The following is a 24,729-nucleotide window of genomic DNA, read 5'->3' as shown; positions in this document are numbered from 1 at the left end:
GGTTACTGAGTAAATTAGACAAGCTACACTACGGAAGAAACCTAGACAACCTACGAAAAGAGACTTTTCTCTTCCCGCACAGAGGCACTCGCTCCCAATCAAATCAAATGGAGTGTCAGGCCTTACAAATGGCGAGGGTGGCTTCCCAGGACCCCCTTTACAAAAATAACAAGCAACAATTAAAACAGGCTAATTGCCTTTGACTCAAAAAAAGCAATGTAAACAAAAGTAGTTGAGCCAATGACTAGACTTCGCACAGCGGAAGGGGACTTTATAAACCTAGGTAAATCAGCTGCAAAAGTCACATTCACTTTGGCCTCCCATGATGAGTTTCAGAAGTGTGCGAATAAGTCCATTTTCAGATCGGAGCATAAAGTTGAATACTTATCAAATGCTAAGCATGCAGCCAACATTAGAATTTTAGGAATAACATAAAATGTGGGAAATCAGTCTTTACTGCCAAAACTTTAGCCACAAAAGGCAAATCTCCAATTGTGGATAGCGTGACTAGCATCTTGAAACTGAAGCAAAGAACACAGAAAACATGGAATAGCTTTGGTCATGCTGAATGATGACACACTGAGTGAGATGATGCTGTACGTATGCATATGGGCAGAAAGCTTCTGTTATTCCCTGATACGAGTGTCAGGTCCATGGGAAGGTGCTTCAGTAACTGACAGAAGAGATTACAACATTAGGGATGCAAGTCTCGGTCTGTCTAATGCAGTGAAACAGGTCCTTGCAAACATTACAGTAAATGGAGACAGGAATGACACTGTTGGATGATTGAGGCAGCTGGAAGTCTCCACCGGGATGGGTGAACACACTTGAAATGCTTCTGGCATGTCATAGCGGATTGACATCTTCTTCACCTCATTTGGGACCCTCATTCGGAAGGGACACATCTAGCCTGACAAAGTATTTTACAATTGCAGTTGGCGTTACCCATCTCAGAAGATGAAGTTTGGATTTAGTCATTATATATAACTTGTTACTGACTAGCTTTGTAAGACCCTTAACTAAGATAAGCTTAAAAAGCATGCTAGCTCCTGAATTCACTTTAAAAGGTGGAATAAGGCAGTAATGTCCTTTATTGTCACTAGAATTTGCCCTCATGCTTAAGCTACTGCCCGAAAAGCTTCTGAGTGGAACATAGAAAATAAAAAAAATGGAGGATACAACTGCATTATATACAGGCTATATCCTCTTCACTAGGGGTCTATAATGCAAACCCTCTCCAAGACACTGGGAGAAGCAGAAGTTTTCTATGGGGAAGGAATAGTAACTACTATAAAAGAGATGATATGACACAATTACAAATAAGAGACGTGAAAGCTCACGTAAGGTTACCCTTACACAAAGTCCCACCTGTTACATAAATACAGCTTACTCTTATTTCTTGAGAAAGCTTAAGAGGCTGGCAGAAACTAGACAGATAATTTGGATGAACTGAAAACGAACTTCCCATTTCATCTCCTTTATACAGGAAAGCTGCAACCAGCAAACAAATGAAAACTTTTTTACTAACTAAGAGAAAACTCAGACTTTATACGGTTTTTAAAAGCAAACAAGTACAGGGAACATAACGCGACTCAGCTCACACCATCTGTGCTATGGAGTACCCCACACACTAATAACGGGGCCTCGAGGCCATGTCACCTTACATTCCATGGCGCAGATGTCCAGGCATACAACCTCAATGCTGGTGCATATAAAATACGTTCAAGTGGAGGAGTAAATCTCTGCTCGTATGTCTACATGTATTACGTGTATTTTTGTGAATCGGACATTTTATTTTTTACTTTCCTAACACTACAACTGCAAAATCTGAACAGAAATAGGTTGCATTAAAGGAGCCAAATCAACAACCATTCTGAATCTTGAAGCGCAGTTCTTCCCAGAAATCTTGCTGGGATGCTCGTTGGAGAATATAGGTCAGAGTATCAGGTTCCAAAAAGAAAGATGCATACGAATTGTAAACTTTAGTTAATGTTACCCACAATCCAGGGATCGATTACGTCAAGCAAACGTCATTTGAGTCACCACATTATCTAAAATGTGCTCCAACGTATATGTATCAACATTCCAAATCTAAGCAGATTTTCCTGTTCTCCCTCAGTAAAAAGGTTCTGTTATTTACCAAATTGGTACTTTGGGTATTTAAAGGAAACCCATCACATTCCTCAAAAATCTCACTGCCCCATATTATCGGCTGAGGCAGGCATTTTCTGTATTCAACAAAAGAGCCCACACAACAGCTCAGGGTGCCCTTTCAGCACTTGGAACTCGGCCAGTCATAAGCACTCGCTTTTAATTGAAGTCATTCTTTTCCCTTGACATATCAGTTCACTGACTGATAAATTACTCAGTCCTCTTATCAGGCTTAGTGCACATTACTGTGCTTCAGCACCGCGGTTGTTTTCAGCATGCACAGTACACAAAGGGGCAAATCCTGGATTTAAAGCGTGGAACACAAACTCCACAGAAAGGAGAGTCCCTGTTGGTCACTGCTACATATTATATGCAAGAAAAAGGACCAGAGTCATCTCATTACCTGACAAGAGCGGAACTGGTTGACCAGGAGTGTGCATCTTTGGGGGTCTTTCCTTCCATCTAAGCTGTCCAGCTCTGCAGCAACCTGATTTAGTTCTTCATCGGCGTAGTAAAACTGGGCAAGAAGCTGTGGGTCCGTCCGCTGACAAGAAAAGAAAGAAGGGACGTTAATGGTGGTACTAGGCCACTATCCATATTATTTCCCCATCAAAGCAATTCAATTCTCATAATCTGTGAAGTGCAATTATATTAGGATTAAGAAAGTCGACAAAATCTAGCAACCGTAAACACATTTAGATGGGCCAAATGCAAAAGTGTAACATGAAATACTGTGACTGATATGCAAAGGACACAAATTGTCTTATTTAGAGTTTAGCAGATACAAGACATCCCCCAAAAAGAGGGGAAATGTCCCCTCCACCCTATATAGAATGTATGAATACCGTATATACACACACAGTAGGGTGGACGGGACATCGCCAATTTTTGGCATATGTTCCCTATACACTAAACTCTAAATAAAGACCTAAGTCACCAATAATGCTGCAAGGCTAAACAAGAACACACAACGTAAACTGATGCATTCATAAAAGTACAGAAGGCGAAGACTATCATAGCTCAGTAGATTGGGTCAAGTACAACCTTTTCCACACTTGACTCTCAGGGCTGTGAGGGCAAGAGTTGACAGGCTTTTTAGGGAGGTTGTGGGAAACTGATCTTCCTTGGTTCAGCAATCAGCAACCAACAGACACAATCATTTCAATCAACAACCAACCAGTGCTTGTCTTTTTAGAAAAGAAAATCCTTTTTTAATCTACCAACAGTACTCAGCAGTACACAATTCAACCCAATATACAGGGTAGTGATCCTGATCACTTGCTGGAAAGCATAAATAAGGCTGATTTTAGTGTGCCACAATTCAAATGCACAGTCAGCTCACTCATATACTCAAGTTCTGACCCCAGATAATATAGCAGTAGGAATTCAATTTTTTTGTTTACACTAAGCACTAAGGACTCAATGGCTTTGACCACACTGCAGACGTAGGCCTGCTATGATCGGTGGAGTCACACAGAAGCTGCCGAGGAAGGGAGGTGTGTCTGTATGGGCCCGCCATTGATCAGTCTAGTGTTGATGCTTGCTCCTGGTGACATTGTAAATATGGTGATTCTCCAGGAGGGTGCTGTCCTGGGAGGTTACGAGGTAGGTGCAGTTCTCAACCGGTCTAATGAGAACACCAAGGTAGCTGCAGCCCAGACTGGGCTGATGCGAACATCAAACCAATTGCAGGCCCAACCGGATGTGAACATTTTGCTGTTGTCACCGGGAACTGCAGAGAAACTGGGAGAGTCTGAATGAGTGAAAGTCATAATTTTGTAAGCGTGACCATCTGCTTCAGAAGGAACATCCCGGCGTTGCAGGTGTAAGCAAACAGAAAGACTAATTAAGCTGTCTTAGAGGGAGACAGAACAGGCAATTGACTATTCTTTAAAAAGGTGGGTTTTTAGTCGGGCTTTAAACATAGTCTCTGTTGTTATAATCCTTAGGTAATCATGAGGCGAATTCCACAGTTTAGGTGCCAGATTGGAAAAACCATTGCCTCAGTCTCGGGATTTGTGTATTCTTGGGACGACTAAAAGATTTTGGTGGGCAGATTGTAAATTTTTGTGGGGCTCATATCTTTTCACCCTAGTCTGAATGTAGCTCAGACCTGCCAAATTTGCAGCTCTAAAGATGAATGGAAGTGCTTTAAATTGGATTGTTTGGCTGATAGGAAGCCAGTGTAGTGTTTTCAGTCCTTTCTGAATTGAGTTGTTTTTTTGGGGGATATTCAGGACCAGGTGTAGACTGTCTAGAAGCCCTAGAGCAGGCAGAAGGAGCAGGGCATTTGCGTAATCCAGCCTAGATGTTATTAGGCATGAGTAATGCCTTTGAGAGTTTTTACTGGTAGAAATTAAAAAACATTTTCTTGAGAAATACTTCAATAATTCAAAACATGTTCCAATCGTGGCTTTAACTCTCTGCAGCGGGGTCGCTCCTGGCTTCACTCCTAAGTTAGTCCACTTACTCTGGGAATTGCTCCGACCAAGGACACACTGAGCACCCCTGCCCGGCAGTCCCTCCTCATGCAGGGCCAGGTAGACTCCGTTCCTCTCTTAGCAAGCAGGCTTTTAGGCACTAGGCAGACTACTTCTTCAAGAGATAGTACAGACTTCAGGTCATGTCCAATCACTCCTGGAAGACAGGCTGTCAGACAGATGCTACCTAGCTCAGACAGCAGCATTCAAGTATTTTGCAGAGCAAGTCTTTCCTCCATCATGAAGAACTTGGAACTGAAACAAAGTGGGGTAGTTTGGGTCCCACCTTTATATACACTTTAAATATTGTCTCAAACTTCAGAACCCATTTGGCGAGATTCTTGTTCAAGCGTCCTTCTTTGGCTGCCCTCCAGGCACAGGTTTTGTACAAAGTGATGCTTCTTACAGCAGGTAGCAAGGGGTTATAGCGAAAACCCAAGCACTCAAAAATGTGCTAAATAAAGTAGGAGGTGTCTACACCTGGCTGTCATCAACTTTTCCGAAGCAGTAAAAAAGAACAGACAAGAGAAGGCCTGACCCAAAATCTTGAGCAAGAGAAGCTGCAGTCCCACACATCACCTTGCCATCCACCAAATGGCATTACTCAGGAAGAACTAATCATGAGCCTTTTGCTAACAAAGTCTTCGTGCTCTTTCTAAAGATATTCCTGATCTTTGCCCTCCTCCCATCAGTGCCTGGATCTCCAAACTCCAGCCACAATAATGCAGGCAATACCTTTCTGTTGTCTGTGGAAGCAGTCCTCATCTTATAGTTTGTGTCATGCTAAACCATGCATGCACACTACACACAGTTGACATGTGCACAGGATATCTGAAAAGGATTCTGGGAAGTTACATAACAGCAGGACATTGCACGAGAGGGCAAGTAGGCAACTTTTTTGATGACTGAGATAAAAAAAAAAAATCATGTAACACTATTTATCAAAAAACACTGTATCTCTCTCATGATCCTCCCCCTTATGTTTTACACTCACAATAGGTATAGTAGTCCTCTGTTCACTATGAGGGCTTGCCTGATTCAACCCTCCAGGTTACAGGACAGGTCTGCGTACATGCTAGATAAAGTGAATATACCAGATGAACATGCGTATGGCAGCAGAACTGTATACGATGCAGCAGGCATTTCCATCCCAACAAATGTCCTTCAAAGAAAAACACTTCTAAATCATGACCTAATGTCCTGATTGTAATGTTCCCACAAACTCCATGCTTACTGGAGCCCTGTTGAACTCCAAATAATGGACATGTCTCAGAGATGAGTAATGTATCTATCCCACTTTATTCGGATGTTGTTGTTTTTATCATTTAAATATATAGCACACAGTTAGTTTTGAAGAACTCTTCAAACAAACTTGGCATCGCTCCTGCTGTCAGGATCCACACCATAAACTTTGATGAATGTGTGATTGGCAGGCCAAATATCTATCGTGCACCTCCAACCCCCTGCAGCTCAAACCCTTTGGCTGCCTGATTACAGAGAGTGGAACTCTCTGCAGTTAAGGTAACGTGTTTCCAAAAGATAATGCTGTTCGAACTTGTATTTATGGTTCATTATTTGAAAGCCTTCATTATTAGGGTGAGTGCTGTAAATAAATGTTTTAAGGTCACACTTCACTACGGACGTTGGTTCCAGTACCAAAAAAAAAAAAACTTGTATATACATGTTTGAAAAGTTTAGGCTATGAGGCTAAGTATAATGCTCCCAGAATGCTCTCTGATTATATGCAAATGAAGTGTCATTTAGTAAAATGTGTTGATGCATGCTAGGATTTCCCAAAAATATTTCTAATGGAAAATCAGTGTAACCATTTTCAACACGATTATGGGAAGCATGAAAATAAACAAACACTGACAAAGCCAACTGATCTGACATATTTTTATAAGTCTTTTAGTTTCATCAATGCGTGTCTTGTTTTGACATGGCTTTTGTAACACTTTATTGTTGTGGGAGCTACCAGGCCCTCAACATTGTAACAAACACTGGCAAACCCCCCCCCCCCCCCAAAAAAAGTTTTTGAACTCTCTAAAAGCACACCAGCGGCATACCAAAGGCCCCGCAGCCGCCCTCCAGGGGGCCCCTTCAGCACAGCACCTGCCCTGAGTGAGTCTGGAGAGGGGGCTCCTCCATGTTCTTTACAAAGGGGCACCCTCTAGTTTAGTTACGTCACTGATTGCCACTGTAGTTCCTGACACTGAACAAAACTACTTTGTGTGGCAATATGCTCCTTGTGGAAGAGCAGAATGCGATCACTCACAGTAAAGCCGGCCGAAAGAGAGAGAAATAGAAGTTTAATAAAAACAAAATGTCTTTGTTAACACCAGACCTAATTAGGGACCAAGACCCACATGTAGGTAGCTTTTTGCATGTCGCAAACAGCGACTTTCGCTGTTTGCGACATGCAAAAAGCACACTGCGATGCACAAACCCAGTTTTGCGATTCGGTAACCTGGTTACCGAATCACAAAAAGGGTTTGCGACTCACAATTAGTAAGGGGTGTTCCCTTCCTAATTGCGACTCGCAGTGCAATGTAGGACTGTTTTGTGACCGCGAACGCAAACCAATCGCAGTTTGCACCCATTTCAAATGGGTGCTAACACTTTCGCAAAAGGGAAGGGATCCCCACGGGACCCCTTCCCCATTGTGAATGTCACTGTAAACATTTTTTCAGAGGAGGCAGTGGTCCTGTGGACCACTGCCTCCTCTGAAAAAATGAAACGAAAACGTTTCATTTTTCATTTTTGTTATGCATCTCGTTTTCCTTTAAGGAAAACGGGCTGCATTACAAAAAAAAAAACTGCTTTATTGAAAAGCAGTCACAGACATGGTGGTCTGCTGTCTCCAGCAGGCCACCATCCCTGTGAGGGCCGCCATTCGCGAGGGGGTCGCAAATTGCGACCCACCTCATGATTATTCATGAGGCGGGCATTTGCGAAGCCCTTGCGAATCACAGATGGTGTCAGGGACACCATCCTACATTCGGATTTGCAACTCGCAATTTGCAGGTCGCAAATCTGAACCTACCTACATGTGGCCCCAAATTCTTAAAGAAAGTCACAAAAGTCCACCCATGGTATATGTCGTACCCTATAAAATATTTGTGAACTGTATTTTAGCATGGGTAAATACGATGTGTAGATTTGCTCATGTAAAAATCTATTGAGCATTTGCAAGTTCATTTTCCCTCCAGCCACTTTCTTCCCAACCCTGGAAGAAGTTCTAATTCTGCCATTGTCAGGAGTAAATGTCCAACCTTTCTTATTATGGGAAAATATTAGAGAGAAGCTGGTAAAAATCTTTAAAACATGCAGGTTAGTAGGTTTGCAGACTCAAAGGCATTCCAGCCCTAGAACTATTGCTTACTGCTTCCTCCAGCCCCAGTATGCAGATCTGCAGGAAGGTGGCAAAATAAGGAAATTGCTACAGTAGGGATTGAAACTGCAAGTATTCAAGCGCTACTATGGTACTAGCCCTGGCATAATCAGAGAGGCTATTATCAGAGCACTTACATAATGAGATTGCTGCCATAATTTGTCGCCACACTACATGGCACCAAAGGGACAAGTAGATCTTTTTACAGGACAAGTAGATTTGAGAAGCAACCTGTCCACTGGACAAGTAGATATTTTAATAAATTCCACACCCATGAATGATGTAAGTCATGGTAGCAGCTCTGGAGCTTCCTAAGCTGGGAACCCGGCTTGAGTGAATCCGACTCAAGCAATTAAATGAAACAGAAGCACATTTCGCTACCAACTCAAACTTCTTAAACAGGAATTCATGTGCTTCTATAATGCATAACAGGATACTTTAAGGGTAGCTTGTTTAGGTTCAACAAAAGATTGATTTTATTTTAAATACAACCTAGGACAATAAAACATAAAGATGTACTCCTGTGATGACTGACAGCTTTACATTTTGTTGCCTTACGCTTTATTTAAAATGAAAGTAATTTAATCATAACTCATGCCCCAGTTGCATGCTGCTCATGACATCTCTGATGACATCTGAAAGGTCATCACATATCACCGCGATGTTGCAAAACACTATGACAACACGAAATTTGTGCAAACTAATATCAATATGAAGACTTTTTGCAGGTATACTAGCACAGCTATTACCTTTCTTCTACACCACAAGTCATTTGTATGAGCACAGGTAAGACATTCTCATTCACAAAATGACATGTACAATGATGACTTATTTTCTTTTGGCATTGTTCCGCAGCTACTCATCCAAGTAAATGAGCTGCTTAGGAGTGTACCCGCCAACAATTATTTGGACCGGCTCCATGACTTTTTCATCAAACAAACGTAGGCTTAAGTCAGTTTAATTGTAAGGTCTCTAGAGTACCCCTAAATCACTCTAAATTTACACTTACCTGCCTCGCAGTGATAGTACAAGCAGTGTATTTTTTGTGTTAAAATATGATTATTTTTTATTTACATTTAGTCAGTGATTAAAAAGAGCTGCGAGCAGTGGTGAAAAGACAGAAACCGACAAACTGAGCTTTGAAAGTCGCTGGAAATCAGTTGAGAGCGCGTGCAGTGGCAGCAACCGTCAAGGTAAGCAGTCTACCGCCATTTATTGTTCAGTGTGTTTCTGGATGTATGGATGTATCTATTTTGAACAGTTTACAATGTTGGGACCCCATGATGACTTCTTTCCTTTTATCACTCCTAGATAGCGATGACACAAGGTGTCAATCCACCTGAGTCACACTCATCCAAAGCTCAAAAGCCAATTTACAAAATTATTTGTTAAGACTGCAGCTTAAAAACAATTTGCATCCCATGCTACGCTACTAGTTTCATACTGTACTCCCTCACTAAACATTAGTGTGTTGCTCATAATTTGTAATCTTAGTTATTGTGAATTTACCACCACAGGCAGAATTCTCTGGGTTTTTTTTTTTTTTTTTTACATGTAAGGAAGTTTATTTTCTGTATTATTCAGTAGTTTAGCACTACATTTCAAAACAAACATTTGCAAAGCCAATAGGCATCGCCTCTGCAAAATCTATTGATGTTGTCAATGTTTTTAGACATGTTGCACAGCAGCACGAGTGCGGTTAAACATCATGAGGGCTGGGGTGAGAGAGACAAATCGTACAGGGGTGGAGGAAAATACGGACGCAGGGGGAGGGTGGGAGAAGAAGAAATGAAACCCCACATACGATGGTTCCTTTCAAAACACCACAAAATAACGTGTCACTGTTGTGTGTTTTCTTGATATGGGTATATGTGTGGAATGGGGGTGTTTAGTAACACTAAAATAGATACTGTCACCAAATCACCAAAGCAAAATATATAAATGTAAAGTCTCTTTAAAACGCTTGTTTTGAGAGCTCTGAGCATAACAAACTTCACCCGCAACATCTGCACGAGGTTGTTAATATGGTGACTAGTTTTACTCAAGGCAGATGCACCATTTGCCTGAAGCCTCCACTCCCAAAAAGCACACACATGCATGTTAATTTGAGAGGAGGATGTGCCAGGAACACAGCGAGAGCTGTTTTATTAGGGTCGAGCCTGCGTTGCATGCGCTCACGCATGCTTATCGCAGCGAGACGCTTTAGTATTTAGAAAAGGGCTCGGAGCCCTGTCAACTTAACGTCAGTGTTTTTTATTGGTTTGTGGGCTTGCCTAATAAAATCTGCTTGCTTTCATTAGTCGAAGGCATGCATACGTCATGCCTTTTCCGGTAGCTAGCCCTCCTCGAGCGCAGCGACCAAGTACAGAAAACATGCGAGGCTCGCTGTTTTCCATCGGGCTCGTGGACTTCTTTTTCTCTAATTTACGAGCGCGATCTTGCTTGGCAGAAGTCGAGCGCTTTACATAGTTAATTTCACTTTTTCGGGTTATGTACATAAATGCACTTTTGCCCGATAGGTGAAAAGTCGGGTTAGGAGTTTACAACGCGATCAGCTCTAACATGAGCAAACGCGAGACCTGTTGCATTGTAAATGCTTGTTTTTTAGACTGCGGAGGGCTGTGAAACCAAGCAGGGAGAGGGACAGAAACAGTCAACCGCTGCAAATGCTTACTCAATAAGTTGCTCTGGGTTATAGTACCCCCCCCATGCTCATCAGCCGCAGGGAGCACTTGGAGCTGCTGTTTCTGGGGGGCCTGGACACGTACAGCACGGGAGAAAGGGAGGGGTGAAAGCAGAGCAGATACACACAGGGGAGAAGCCGCATGTAAGGGGGTCACTAATAACGGCTGTACACACAGTGCCACCACTAACAGCTGCACGATGGTGGCTAGGCAAGTTTACACCTGAACACAAGTGATTGTGGCTACTGTTCTCAACTACACAAGTGGAAGCTCACCATTAGCACATGGGAAAGGAGCGTCAGCAGTTTGCTCTCAGCTCATGAGCTCGGAGCTTTGGTTCCCTTAGAAAGGTAATTATCAGGCATATGTTTTTGTTTAGTTATGGTTTGACTCTCCTGCGCAGAATGTTTCTTCCACTTTGATGCTCGTTAATAAAACGCAAGAGTGGATTGAACAGTCACAGTCACCATCTGGCTCTAGACTCGTGCCTAATATAGGCACCTGTTTTCACAAATGCAGGAAAAAATGAAGAGGGACTCAAGGGAGAAAAGTAGGACTGAAAGCTGGGGTGGAGGTGAATGGCAGGGGTGTAAAAGCATGGTTGAGTTTGCGCTATATAAAGCTGCGAAAAAAAAAAAAAGAGGAGACTGAGTATAAGTATATGCAATCGCATGGAGTGCATGGACAAAAGTAAAAAAAAAAAAAAAAAATTTAAAGTACTTCTGAAACACGCGGCCAGTGGAAGCACACTGGCCGTCAGCCACTAGCCACCAGCCAGAAACAATACTTGGTACAAATTCCAGGGAACAACCGAGGAAAGGCGAAGTGAAACCTGATGACGTGAAGGTGATGTTGCTGACCATTGAGAAGCAAGAAAATGAGTGACCGCAAAGCCTACGAATGTTAAGTAATGGGTGCACTATAAGCCCCTCTCAAGTTTTTTTGCTTTTTTTTTTTTTTACAACAAGAGATTTTGCAAGCGCTGGGCAGACAAAACCTAAATATCAATGTACAATAGCACAATATAAAAGACTATAGACAACAGTTGGTTCATTTGACAAAAATATTACTGTATAGTAGTTAAAAATAGCAAAGCTAACAGGTCGTTGCTAACTGCCAGCCTTTTGGTTTTGTCAATGCTTGTTTTGTCATGGTTTCTGCAATGCTTTATTGTTGGGGAACCTACCGGGTACTCAACAGTCTAACAAAAAATCATTAGTTCAAAGCAAAAATATTTTTTGTCTCAGAAAACACACACTGCCATATTAGTACCTAGCACTTAAGGAACAACTTTGTGTGTGGATGTGCTACTTGTGACAATGAGTAATGTCCTCATTCACAGTGAATTTAGCCAATGGCTTGAATGGGCTGACCTGCCCCATGTTGTTAAAGAGGGCAGAAGAAAAATGTGAATGACCCAATGACAGGAGGAGGGCTGGCTGAAAGCCTTATTAGTAAGTACATTATACATATCATTTTTGTAAAACCAAACGGTCTTGGCTAACCCCAGACCTGAAAATGGGATAGACACAACACAGACAAGGAAGAGGTTAAGGGTAATGCATTATAAAAAGGACGAGGATCCTTTATCTAAAAAAAAAAAAAAAAAAATTACAGGTCAGACAGACTAAGTTTTGGAAAATAGAATAAACAAAGGCAGGTTTAGTAGTGATGCAGGTATAGGCTGTATACAGTAAATAGAATCGAAGATCTACAGCAGTAAGGGAAGAAAAAGGTACATATGTTGAGAGAGGAATTACAGCTTGCAAAATGTTATGTCGGATTTAGTAAATGGTCCGAATGCCTGGTTTTGAAGATTTCAATCAAAAGACCAAGTCTATAGGAAGAGCACACCATATCCTGGGGCATGCCTATAGAAGGTGCACTTCCTGGGGTAAAAGTTTTCGAAAACGGGCTATATTTGGATCCTTAAAGTTTCGGCCAGACAACTGAAGTCTTTCCAGTGAGCCAAGGGGGTGCATTATACTATAAGGCGATATAAGTGAGACATGCTGTGTTGTAGGCAGACCCAGCTCCGATAGTACATCTATTTAGAGAGCTGAGGGTGGGTGTGACTGTCAGCTTTGGTCCCTTGTAAACAACGTAAGATCGACAGATGGACTTGTCACAGAACCAATGTCTCTATAAACTGTAAATAGTAACATTCTACAAATGTACTTTGAGAACACTGATAGTTTGAATGGTTGAGGATAGGTTTCTATGCCTGCTTAGTATAAAAGCAGCGCTTAACGTCAAACAAATGCTTTTGACCCCAAAGGAAAGTACAAACATTCCCTAGCTGCTGATGAGAATGTAGTTGCTGACGTCGAAGTTCCCGGAGTAGAGACAAGGGAGCATTTTTACAGCTGTAAACAACTAAAGGTAATGGGGCCGAACCACTACCACCTGCTTAGAGCCCTGTAGTGCATTCTGAGATACACAATTGATGAGAGATCACAAGGCACACTATGCAAGTCTGCGACATGCATGAATGAAGGACACGGCAACCTGGCCAAGACAAGCATCTAAAGTAATGAACAGACAATCATTCATTCATCGGTTGCACAGATGGACAAGTCAATGTCATGGCGGGAACAGACAACTGAGGAAAAGCACTGATACAGTAAAGATTTTAAATTACAGCATAACTTGCATAATCTTTATATAGCGTTTTTCAAACTGAGCAGTAAAAAACCTTCTATAAATTCATATACAATACTTGATTCCTACTGTACATCAGAAATTCGTCATCATAATTTTGACTATATGTCAGATTACAGTTAAAAGGGTAGGAAACATCACAGTTTAAGCATCAGCCTGTCACATCACAAGATTGTCATGACTGTTTGCAGAAGATGCATCCGTCAACATGAGCTTCATCCTCCAGCCCACCCAATTACCTTCAATTTGGGTAAATTCCACCATATCACTTTCCCATACGAGTGACTTGGGAATCTGTGCCCGTATTCATAACAGTGTTATGTGTCATTTCACTACGAGGAGGCCCATTTGTGTATAGGATACCCCCCTCCACGCTACAGTTGAGTTGTTGCCACGTAAATACCATTTATTTTGCAGTGACCAATTGCCATTCTCACTCCGGAACCAGGTAAGTACATTTTTCTCTTTAACATTCTGTATAGTCGCCCGTCTGGAAGGCATCAACACGACTCAAAGGTTTTGGCGGTGACATAAGCTCTTAAATATAAATAGTTTAAATATTTTGTATAGCAATGAACATTCTTCGTCTGCCCCTGTCTCCAGGTCCATTGAAAGTCACTTAGTTTAAATCCCACAGTTCTGTCCAGTTTTTGTCTACCTCTGAGAAGAGGAGCAGATATATTTTCCAGTAACAGTCTACCTTTCACACTGGTGATTTCTTTATTGGACTTCGCCATGCGAACAACAGTACCCAGCACTATATTGTCCACCAGCTGAGTTGGGAATTGCTGAAGAGTCGAGGCAAACAAATGTTATCCATCAGTGTATTAGAATACATATTGTAGGTCATAGACTTGTTTCTTAAACATGCTATTAACTCATTCAAATTTAGCGTCAATTAACTACCTAGAAACTATTCCACATCACAGACAAGTAAACACTGCAGGGGTCCGCGATCCAGATGAAGATTCATACCTGGGTAGAGTTACCTCCTTTGGCACAAAACATAAAAGCAACAAACCCTATTTGCGGAAGACGTATACAGGAAGTGAAATACACTAGTCCTTCCACTTTTAACAATTTAACATTCTTAACACTTGCCTGTTGAGTGTGATCTGTGCCTTGTTCTGAATACTGAATGATTTGTTGCCTCATAACACGGTTCTTGAGCTCCTAACATTCATGAAGATATACCCAATTCTCAGCATCAGAATTCTGTATTAAGCACAACAAGCTACCCTATAGGTTCATTATTCAGGCAAGACAGGTTGTGGTAAGTTGAAGGAGTCTGCATGCTCAGTCAGCTATGGTGCACAGCATCGCCACGCCCCTCAGGGGTTTTACATCATATCCTTTATGTACACTTCCTGTTTCAGGTGTAAAGTTGGGGTTCTTGTTCCCCTCGAATTGTAACTCCTCCACCACCAACGTCAACGCCAAAAGCCGTTTTGTCCTATCTTAAATATTAGAATTCCTAGGATGACTGACCAGGGCAAAGGACTAGTGATGAGGGTGGGGCAGGCGAGCAGGGAGCGGGGGGACGAGCTGTCCTAAGAGCAATGGCAGCAGTGAAGTGTTCCATAGAAGAATTACATGCAACTGTTGCAGAACGCGCTCTCTTTGGGAATGGTGCCATGAGACCCCCTCTTTACTTGTTGTGCGTGTTTGCAGCTCATTGATCATCCGCATGTTGCAGGTGGTTCCTGTGCACCTCCCCTTGCTTAATCCATGATGTCTGCTGCCTGTTATTAGATGGAACCATATCCTGCATTCCTAACAACTGTCTCTGGATAGCAGCTGGGGCTCCCTGGCCGTGGCCACCCCATGTAAACCCTTCTCTTAAGTTTTTGACCTTGTTCCTAGGGATATTATTGACCACCTTGACCAGTCCTAGGCTGGCATTAGTTGCAGCCACGTGCAGCTGGGACCTCAGATTTAGGAAGCTTGCTTTTTTTCGAAAAACAGTCTAGAATAGAATAGCTTTTCTCTTTTCTGGGCTGCTGGTCAGGATTGAGGTGTAGGGAACGGAGCAGAAATGTATTCCAAGACCGGCCTATGTTAGCGGACTGGAGGCATTGGAGTATCAAGCTATGTTTTCTTTCTTTCATTTACCACCTCCTATGGATAAAAGTGCCTCAGCATCAGTCAAATAATGCTATTGATAAAGGGACTCTGAGGCTGTCCGTGATGAAGTGATCATCTCCATACCTCAGCAGAGATATACAGTCCACATAAGTGAGATCTCAGAATTTGATCCGGAGTGAGGAACCCCTGCTTCAAGCCACCTGAGCGACCCAGGAAACTCTCAGGCAAATACAAGTGCATCTGATCAATCACCAGTCATGCACCCCCTTAGAGCAGATTGTAAAAGGGGTAGTTAACATACCACCACATCCAAATTTCTCACAGATTCAAGGTAAATGCAACAGCACAGTGAACTGGAAGTTTTGTAGGTTGTGCATCATGGTGCACAACTCTAAACCAATATGGACAACTTGTGCAACATCTAACTGGAAAGCATAATGGGAAGTCGATGCTACACACCACCAGTAACCAAAAATGAAGTTGTAGGGCCAGTCCAGCAACAACTGCTGATCAGTACTTCAATACACACCTAATTTGTGTAATTATATAGAGACCATGCTGCCTCCACTCCTGCATCATGGTTGGGAGGAAATTGCCTCTAAAACTGCCAGCATAACTTGCCGTCTCTGAATACCACCACTCAGCGATTCAAGATACAGAGAAGTGGATCCTCTTGCTCGGGCATATGGTCATTAGTAAAAATGTCATCCCGCTCAGTTTCATATGTGGCGGGCAACAATTGGAGTCTCCTTGCTGTGGTGTAGCTGTCTCACACTCTGTCACCCCTCTTCTTTTTATTTGTACATTTGGTATCACTCATGGAAGACCGAGCACTTTGAATCTACTTTTACTATATGTTATGATATCTCACTAAAAAAATATTAGTAGACTTAGATTTTTGGTTTGGAGACAAGAAGTGCAAACATGCAACCAACCTCGGAAGAACTTTTAAAGAACTTGTTTTTTTGTCAAAAATCATCCTCTATTACAAACACATAAAAGGCTAGATACCAGACTAGGTAATGACAGATACTAAGGAATAAACATAAGCCACATAATGAATACAGACTGGACATATCACAGAGTGGTTAGATTTAATTTGATTAGGTTTCAAATCGCCTGCTAGTCACACACAAAAGCCAGATTCGCAATGAATATGAAAAGATATATGAACAATAAATACCTCAAGTAAATTCTTCTCAGTGAAGACCTACAGGAAAAGCCATGCACAGCTAATATCATTTATTTTTTATTTTTTATAAAATGGTTTTATTGGTTTTGTTGCGGAACAATAAGACAACATGACACAACAACAACACTGGTCACATATCTCCTCATTTGATTGACCATTGCATAGATATATCATGTTCATGGAGCTAAAACCATATTGAGGTCTCGGACATGTCTCTCTGTCATATTGGGGATCTCTACCCATCTTTCGCTCCCCAGAATCCCATCCATCTCCCCCACACCTTTCCGTATTTAGTGGGGCAGCCCCTCGCTTCATATACAAGTTTTTCTTGGGAGGCGCACCAGTCTACCCCACGGTGCCATTTCGTCAGCGTGGGGGTCTATTCTGCTAGCCACTCTGAGGCTATGTCCCTTTTGGCAATATCACATCTTTTAAGCTATTTAACATCCACATATAACTAGATTGTGCAGAAGTCTGTGTATATGTTGCCACTTTAAAAAAAATCCCTTCAGGATACGATGAAAATTTGAACAGCCAAAAGTGAAACTTGAAACTCCAAGAATAAAAAAGAATCAGGCAGGATATAAAAAAAGCTATTTCAGAAGAAAAGAAAAGCAAAATAAATTAAGTGTAAGATAGATGTTTATATGCCCCTGAAGATTTTGGAAGCACCCTGAGATCCGCCCACTCTAGAAGACACCCACAGCCGACCCCCCCTGGACCTCAAGAATTACTGCCCCATCTCTCTACTGCCTTTCCCAGCCAAGGTCATCAAAAAGGTCATCAACACTCACATCCGTAAGCACATCAAGGACAACAACATCCTGGACTCCTCCCAATCAGGCTTTAGGAGCAATCACAGCACGGAGACTGCCCTCCTCACCACCACAGAAGACATCCTATTGCTCCTCAATCGCGATCATACAGCAACTCTCTTGACCTATCAGTCGCCTTTGACAAGGTCTCACACCTCACCCTCTGCTCCAGGCTCCATGCAGCCAGCATCCGCGGAAAGGCTCTACAATGGATACGCTCCTTCCTGTCTGTCCAAACACAGAGTCAGACTCCTGCATTACCTGTCAGAACAGCTGCAGAGTTTTATGGGGCTCCTCCCTGAGCCCCACACTCTTCAATGTCTACATGGCCCCTCTCGCATCAGTCAGGGACCACAAACTAAAGCTGATCATCTCACTGACCAAGCATCCCGCTACTGCCAAGAAGAATTTCCACAAAAGGAAGGAAGCAGTCGCCACCTGGATAAAGGATAGCTGCCTCAAGCTCAACTCTGACAAGACCGAGATCCTAATCCTCGGACCATCCACATCAGCCTGGGATGACTCATGGTGGCCATCCACCTCAGCAGCCCCTCACCCCCCCACCCCAACAAACCAGGCACGAAACCTCAGGGTCATCCTGGACTCATCACTCACTATGACCTGCCAAGTCAACGCAGTCACATCTTCCTGCTTCCACAAACTCTGACTTCTCCGGAAGATCTACAAATGGATCCCAAAGGACTGCCGCAAAACCGTAACTGTAACCATGCCATGGTTACCAGCAAACTTAACTATGGCAACGCCCTCTACGCTGGGACCACCCAGAAGAACCTCAAAAAATTACACCACATCCAAAATGCCCCAGCCAGACTCATCCTGGACATTACCCGCTGGGAACATATCTCAAATCACCTAAGAGACATCCACTGGCTCACTATCGAGAAGAGAATTAACTTCAAGCTTGTTTTCCAAGCTTACAAGGCCCTTCCCAACCTAGGACCCGCCTACCTCAACCACTGCATCACCTTCTACTCTCCAATCATTACCTCTCCGCTCAACAAGCACTAACCACTCTACCGGACATACGGAAGACCTCTATAAAATATATACTAATATATATATATGTAATAAAATATTACTCCTGAAAGAGTAGTGTAACAAAATTTTTAAAAAAACAGAGAAACTACTATGCAGTTGCAAGACTGCAGTGGAAAATATTTTCATTTCTGGGAAGTTACTATCCATGGGGTAAAACAGATAATTAATATGCTGAACCCACCTAACTTCCCACAGAATCCATGGCCATAACAATTTGGGAATAAGAAGAAATTAACTATTGGCTTCTTTCACAACACATCGGACTAATACCTCCTTTCACATTAGAACAGTACCTAAAGAGCTGAAATTAACTCGAGAAAATCCTTGCTAAGAAGAAATAAAATGTTCCCTTTTCACTTTCCATTCTTGAGTATGCTGTATGTATTAAATTATTAGAGCAAACAAACAAATAAATAGACAGTTTGGTTTCAGATCAGGCGGAGATACCGGAGGGCTACTCATCATGCAAGTTTCCAACAGGAATTACCCCTTTTGACTAATGTGCGACTAGAAGGGGCTCCTATGGCTACCCCTCTATGGGGCACTTGCAAAAACATTATTGGGTACCTAGTTTTTGAGGATACAGAACAAAAATGTGAGTATACACAATCACTTTGGATGGCATAAATGTGATTGCATGTGTGTGCATGTGAATTGGCTTACACCCAACTGGCACATTTAATTTACTTGTAAGTCCCTAGTAAGTTGGTACCACATGTAGCCAGGGCCTGTAACTGAAATGCTACTTGTGGGCTGTAGCACTAATTGTGCCACCCACCAACCTGTCTGTGTGTGCAGTTTTAAACTGCCATTTCGACCTGGCAGGATAAACCTCTTGCCAGGCCCAACCCTCACTTTTTAATACATAAAAGCCACCCTTAAGGCAGGCCCTCCATTGCCCAGAGGGCAGTGTATTTAAAAGATTGGACATGTTTTTTAAGTTTTACATGTCCTGGTACTGAAAAACATCTAAATTCAAATTTGTTTTTCACTACTGCAAGGCATACCTCTTCCACAGGATAACATCAGGTTCTCTTAATACACTTAATAAGTGGTAACCTTCAATTGGGAGCAGGTAGGCATTTTTATTTTGGAGTCTAAAGAATTGTAATTTAAAACCCTCTTTAATAGTAAAGCCAAATTTCGAGTCACAATTCTGAAAATACAACTTTTATAAACTTTTAGAAACTTAGCACTTTCTTGTCCTAAAAATTCAGTGCCTGCAGCCTGAATCCTAGTTCACATAGCTAGGAGTGGTCTTTGTGTATTGCTCCCAGACAGTGAGACTGAAGGTGAATACATGTTAACAGTATGGGCCATCTCTGAATTGATAGGGGGTAGAGCTGTCAGATAGTACACCTGCGCATCACAAAGGGTTTAACAATAGATTTTTGTGTCTCCAAACAAGCTAGGACAAGAGCAAGAAGGCCGGAAATTCCAAACACTTTTGGGAGAGGAAACCTACAGAATATCCCCCTACTTCGAAGTGCCCCCCCTCCCCCAAGTGGTGCCACCCCAGTCCAGGACCCTTAGAAGTGGGCCAGAAGGTGCTCTGCCAGCCCAGCAGTGGTCTCCTGGGCAGAACTGATGCAGCACAACACAGTGCCTCGCATCGGAACTGCCACAGCTAGATGCATCCTGAAAGTAGGACCTTGCATCACAGCTCCGCACATTTGGCTCTGTGCGATTCATCCTCAACACAGAACCTTGCCATTGCAGTTCCCAGCTCCTCGGAACCAGCGCTGTGCGATGCATCTGTGATGCAGGACCTCGCATTGCTGTCCTATGGCTCCTCAGAATCACCAATGCATGACGGCTCCTCAACACAGGACTTCCCAGCCGCCGCTATGCGACGCATTCACGATGCTGGACCTCACAACGCTCCGGAACCAGATTTAAGGTACTTTGTTGAGTGGGCCTAACTTGGTCCTTGTATCTGGCTGTGCTCTATCACAGTCGGCATGAACCTTTACCCATTACTGTTTGAAGTGCTGCATAAATATTTTAAACATTGCCTCTAGGTTATGTCTGACTGCTTTTGTGCCAAGCTACCAGAGGGTTAAGCACAGGTTAATTTGGGGTTTGCTTACGTTTCATCCTGACAGAAATTGTGGTTGCTGCTTGATTAGGTTTTCCCCTCCCTTGACCAATAAACAATGTAGATCACCTTGTATAAGACTTATTGAACACGGATGAAACATGTGGGCCAGAGGGATAGCGTATTATTTCTTATCCTCAAATAGTCCTATTTTAGTTATTTTAAAATTACCATAGGTGATCACAATAAATTTATTTTCTGTGATGTAGGTAATTTCAATCTGATTAGTGCAGCTCCCTACACTATATAGTGTACAAAAAAAGATCTCTATCTAAGAGCTCCAAGGACTATAGAGCCCGCCCGTAGCACAAGAAATGGGGTTTAATATGGAACGATCCAATGATGAAGCATGCTACGCAAATTGGTAAATAAGGCTTTGCTCCCTTCAAAAACAAGAAACGTACTAGAATAATGGGTTTGCCTGTCCCATTAGAGGTAATTTCCACTTATTGGGACTAGGTTCAATGTCTGCAATGTTCACTGATGATTGTGGAGGTACAGGAACAGCTGAACATTCTATATCACTTTAAGGCAAAGGAGACACAGCCATTTGATGCTGCTGGACTTCTCAACTGCATTTGACATCCTAGAGAACCAGATTATGAATTCAAGCACAAGATAAGTAGCCAGGGTGTTGTAGTAGACTGATTCTAACTGGTTTTGAGCATTGCTCTGTTGCAGTCCTACAAAAATATGTACTAGAGCCAGTACAGGTTTCAGTGCGCTTTACAAGAGAAATAATTCACCTTTGCGAGAACATAATCTCTTGCTCCTTAATTACACAGATAACACCCAAGATGACTAAGAATGTTGGTGGACAGCGCCAAAAAAAGAGCCGATTATTTCTTCAAAAACATACCAAAACTAGATGGACTTAAATTATCTCAACTATTGACGAGCTCAGATCCATCACAAAAAGAGTTGTGGCTACCAAGCCCAATTTTACAGTTAGTGGCACAGAAATACAAACCAGAGACAAACTACACACTAACAGGATAATCTGTAATTCCAAGATCAACATTAATAGGTGGATAAATTCTACCCTGGCTTTAAAAATGAACAGTTAACATTGATGAAGACACGAACTGAACCTTTCTGAGGGACGCAATGTTCTGCATAAACAGCCCGGGCAAGGGTTGAAGCTATGTTAGACAGTTGTAATGTTTCATGTCATTGTGCCTCGTTTTAGTAATAAACAAATACACTTCAAGTGTATTTCCTGACATGGATTTGAAGCATAATAATATCTCCATACTTAAAAAAAAAAATGCACTTTCTACCTGTTCTAAAAGAATTCAATTTAAAACTCACAAAATAGTACTTGAAGAGTCGTCAGAATATATAAAGATAATAACATTTTACAACTTTAATAGGAATCACAAATCTAAAAATGAAATTTGGAATCGATCAAATATTGAGGGCTGGTGCAGGAGGAAGCGCCTTCTTAAACTGGCAGCCATGCTGTGGAACCCTAGCAAAGAAAATCTCAAATTATATCAAAAGTCACTCCCACTTAAGGAAGAATGAAAGCTTATCCATTCCCATTAGGTGGAAGTAGTGCTGTCTAGGTTGACTGACTGACTTGCATGAAAAGAATCTGGGTATCATCTATGTGCATATAAAAATAATAGGAGTGTTTAAAAGGAAGGGGTAGTGGCAATCCCTTAGGGGCTTCACAGGAGTTATCTGGGTTAGGACATGAATCTTACACTTCACAGAAGACTGACTGTACAAAAGGTCTGCAGTCAGCTGAGCTTACGACTCCATAACATGGTGTCAAGCATTCGTGTTGCATTCATGCTCTTAGATCACCAAGCACAAGGCACCAGGGTTAGGTTAGGGAAGTCACTTTAATACACATAGGTCAAGTGGTTTGGTATAGTTTTGAAAATAGGTGAGGGTAATTCTGCTGCATTTGTAATGAAAATTGTGTAGGCAACTGTTTTTTCCTTCAGTGTCCCCGTCCCGCCTCACTGCAGTTTATCAAGCATCTCAAAATTAAAGTCTTGCAGAGGGCATAGTCACCCTTAGAGTTATGCACTGCTTTTATGCTACCTCAGGTTCCTTCCCCGTTAAGCCAGCGATGCAAAGGCAGCACAGGTTGCTCACACTGAGTAGGTTTTACCTGGGCATCCGACTGAATAAACATGATAGCCTTAAGCAAGAGTAGTCCACCACTAACAAAATCACATTCTTAATAGTGTTCAGAGGTGGGGTGGGCAACAACTTGATATGATGAAAGATATGGATTGTTCTTAATCGGGGAGGGGGACATTGGGGGAAAGAGAGCAACACCCACCACCCCCTTAAAAGCTACCACTAAGAGTCTGGCATGGCAACTATGTAAGAGGAGATTCCACTGGAAAGCAGAGGTGTGTAGCCAGGGCCAGACCGGGAAGCCAAAGCAGCCCTGGCAAATTTTGTCAGATCAGCACCCCATAGTGTGCCTGACCACTACAAGGGAGTTTTGGGATGGTGGTTATTGGTTCTCCCACTCACAAGAAACTATGGAAATAAATTGTGAAAATGGTGCATTCTACAATGCATTTTTCATTATATTATATATTCAGTTGTATTCGCTTTTAAACCACAGTGAATGATGACTGTACAGTGCACCAGAACACAAAAATCTTTATTTGGGCTCTTCAATGATTCTCTCACCATCATTCTCTGACAGTGCCTCACATCTCTTCATAGCCCTTTTCACATCTATTTTATAGCACCTCTCTTACCATTGTAGGGTATTGGAGCACTATACAGCGCGCACACACATACAGAGACAATAATCATACATGTGTAAATCAGAATATAGACATAGAAAATGTTACATAAGACAAAGGGAACAGACTACAAGGTGTAGGGTTTACATGTCATCCATACAGGTAGGCATTTTTTAAGAATGCTTGGTCTGGGGAATCAAACTCAGGTTTCCGAACGTAACACAGAGGTTAGGGTTGGCTTTACTACTAAGAATTTAAGCCTACCCAAACAAACCTTTTTTTTTTTAGCAAAATTAGGATAATGAAAGACAGGAAAAACAACTTTCTAACAAAGGTACAATGAAGTTTGTATGCAGCTCTTTGATGGCAGTTCATAGCTCACTGTGCGAGATTATAATTGTGATTTATGAACTGCACAGTAACAAAAAGATCTGTGACCAAAGCAGTAACCCACCGAGCTATGCACATAAAATACTGTTCTGTGATCTGCATATTACACCTTCTTTACAGTAGACATATTAATCCTCTGCGCTACCTTGGAGGAGTCAAAACTGCCACTAAACAAAACTCTGGTGTTTAATGTACCTGCTGGAGAGAGATCAGAGTTATTTTGCCATTTTAATTGTTGCTTAAAAACTGTTGGATATACAAGGAACTCTGTAGTGCTTTTAAAACTCTTGCACCGATACAAAACCGACCCCTCACTAACAGGAGCGCCCCTCCCCCACCAGCCCCCCTCACCTTTCCAGCCTCCCAGGGAATAGCCCGATGCCCGGTAAGACCAGTCCGGCCTTGGATGTAGCAGAAGTGAAATGTATATACTAGAAGGATGGAATGACATGAGGGTCTCCAGGGACATCCCTTTGCAAACTCTGAAGGTAACATTTATTGTTGATGCAGTCACCAGATCCCTCAGGTAGAACTGGCGCCTGCATATCTAAAGTAGGTCATACATAATATGTTGTTTAATTAGAACTAGATTCAAGATACTGCTGACCGCATGCTTCAGGTAACCCTGTTCAGAAGGCGCCCCATCAAAGCAAAAATATATACAAAATCAAGAGTAACTGCCAAGTGAACAAAAAAACGTTTTTCACAATACATTTACCAAATGAATTAATTTAGCTCCCGAAGACTACTTATGAAATTACCATACATCATGTCACATGAATACTAGACTGCCAGTAGTATTTGATGATAATTGTCAGGACGATACACAGGCCTTCTTAAAATATAATCCTGTGGACGAAAAGATGCCGGGAAAGCTGAAAATTGCTTATGCACATCAAACAGCATCACTTAATAAGAAACCAAACGTGATTATCTGGCTCTCACTTCCTGTTGGATCCTTAAAATGTCATCACCTTTTTTAGGTTGAAGCCTACCAGACAGC

At 42.2% G+C, this 24,729-nt stretch overlaps 1 protein-coding gene across 3 annotated transcripts in view; it reads right to left on the bottom strand.

The window, feature by feature from the left end:
* Positions 1 to 24,729, bottom strand: part of ZFYVE28 (zinc finger FYVE-type containing 28) — a 516,457-nt gene that overhangs the window by 302,435 nt on the left and 189,293 nt on the right. For all 3 annotated transcript variants that reach the window (XM_069203698.1, XM_069203689.1, XM_069203708.1), the window contains exon 2: positions 2,555 to 2,695. In XM_069203698.1, coding sequence (XP_069059799.1) covers positions 2,555 to 2,695 — 141 coding nt within the window. The remainder of the gene's footprint in view (positions 1 to 2,554; positions 2,696 to 24,729) is intronic.

Source organism: Pleurodeles waltl, chromosome 1_2 (assembly GCF_031143425.1).
Source record: "Pleurodeles waltl isolate 20211129_DDA chromosome 1_2, aPleWal1.hap1.20221129, whole genome shotgun sequence".
Lineage (NCBI taxonomy): Eukaryota > Metazoa > Chordata > Amphibia > Caudata > Salamandridae > Pleurodeles > Pleurodeles waltl.
This window is presented reverse-complemented; position numbering and strand designations above follow the sequence as displayed.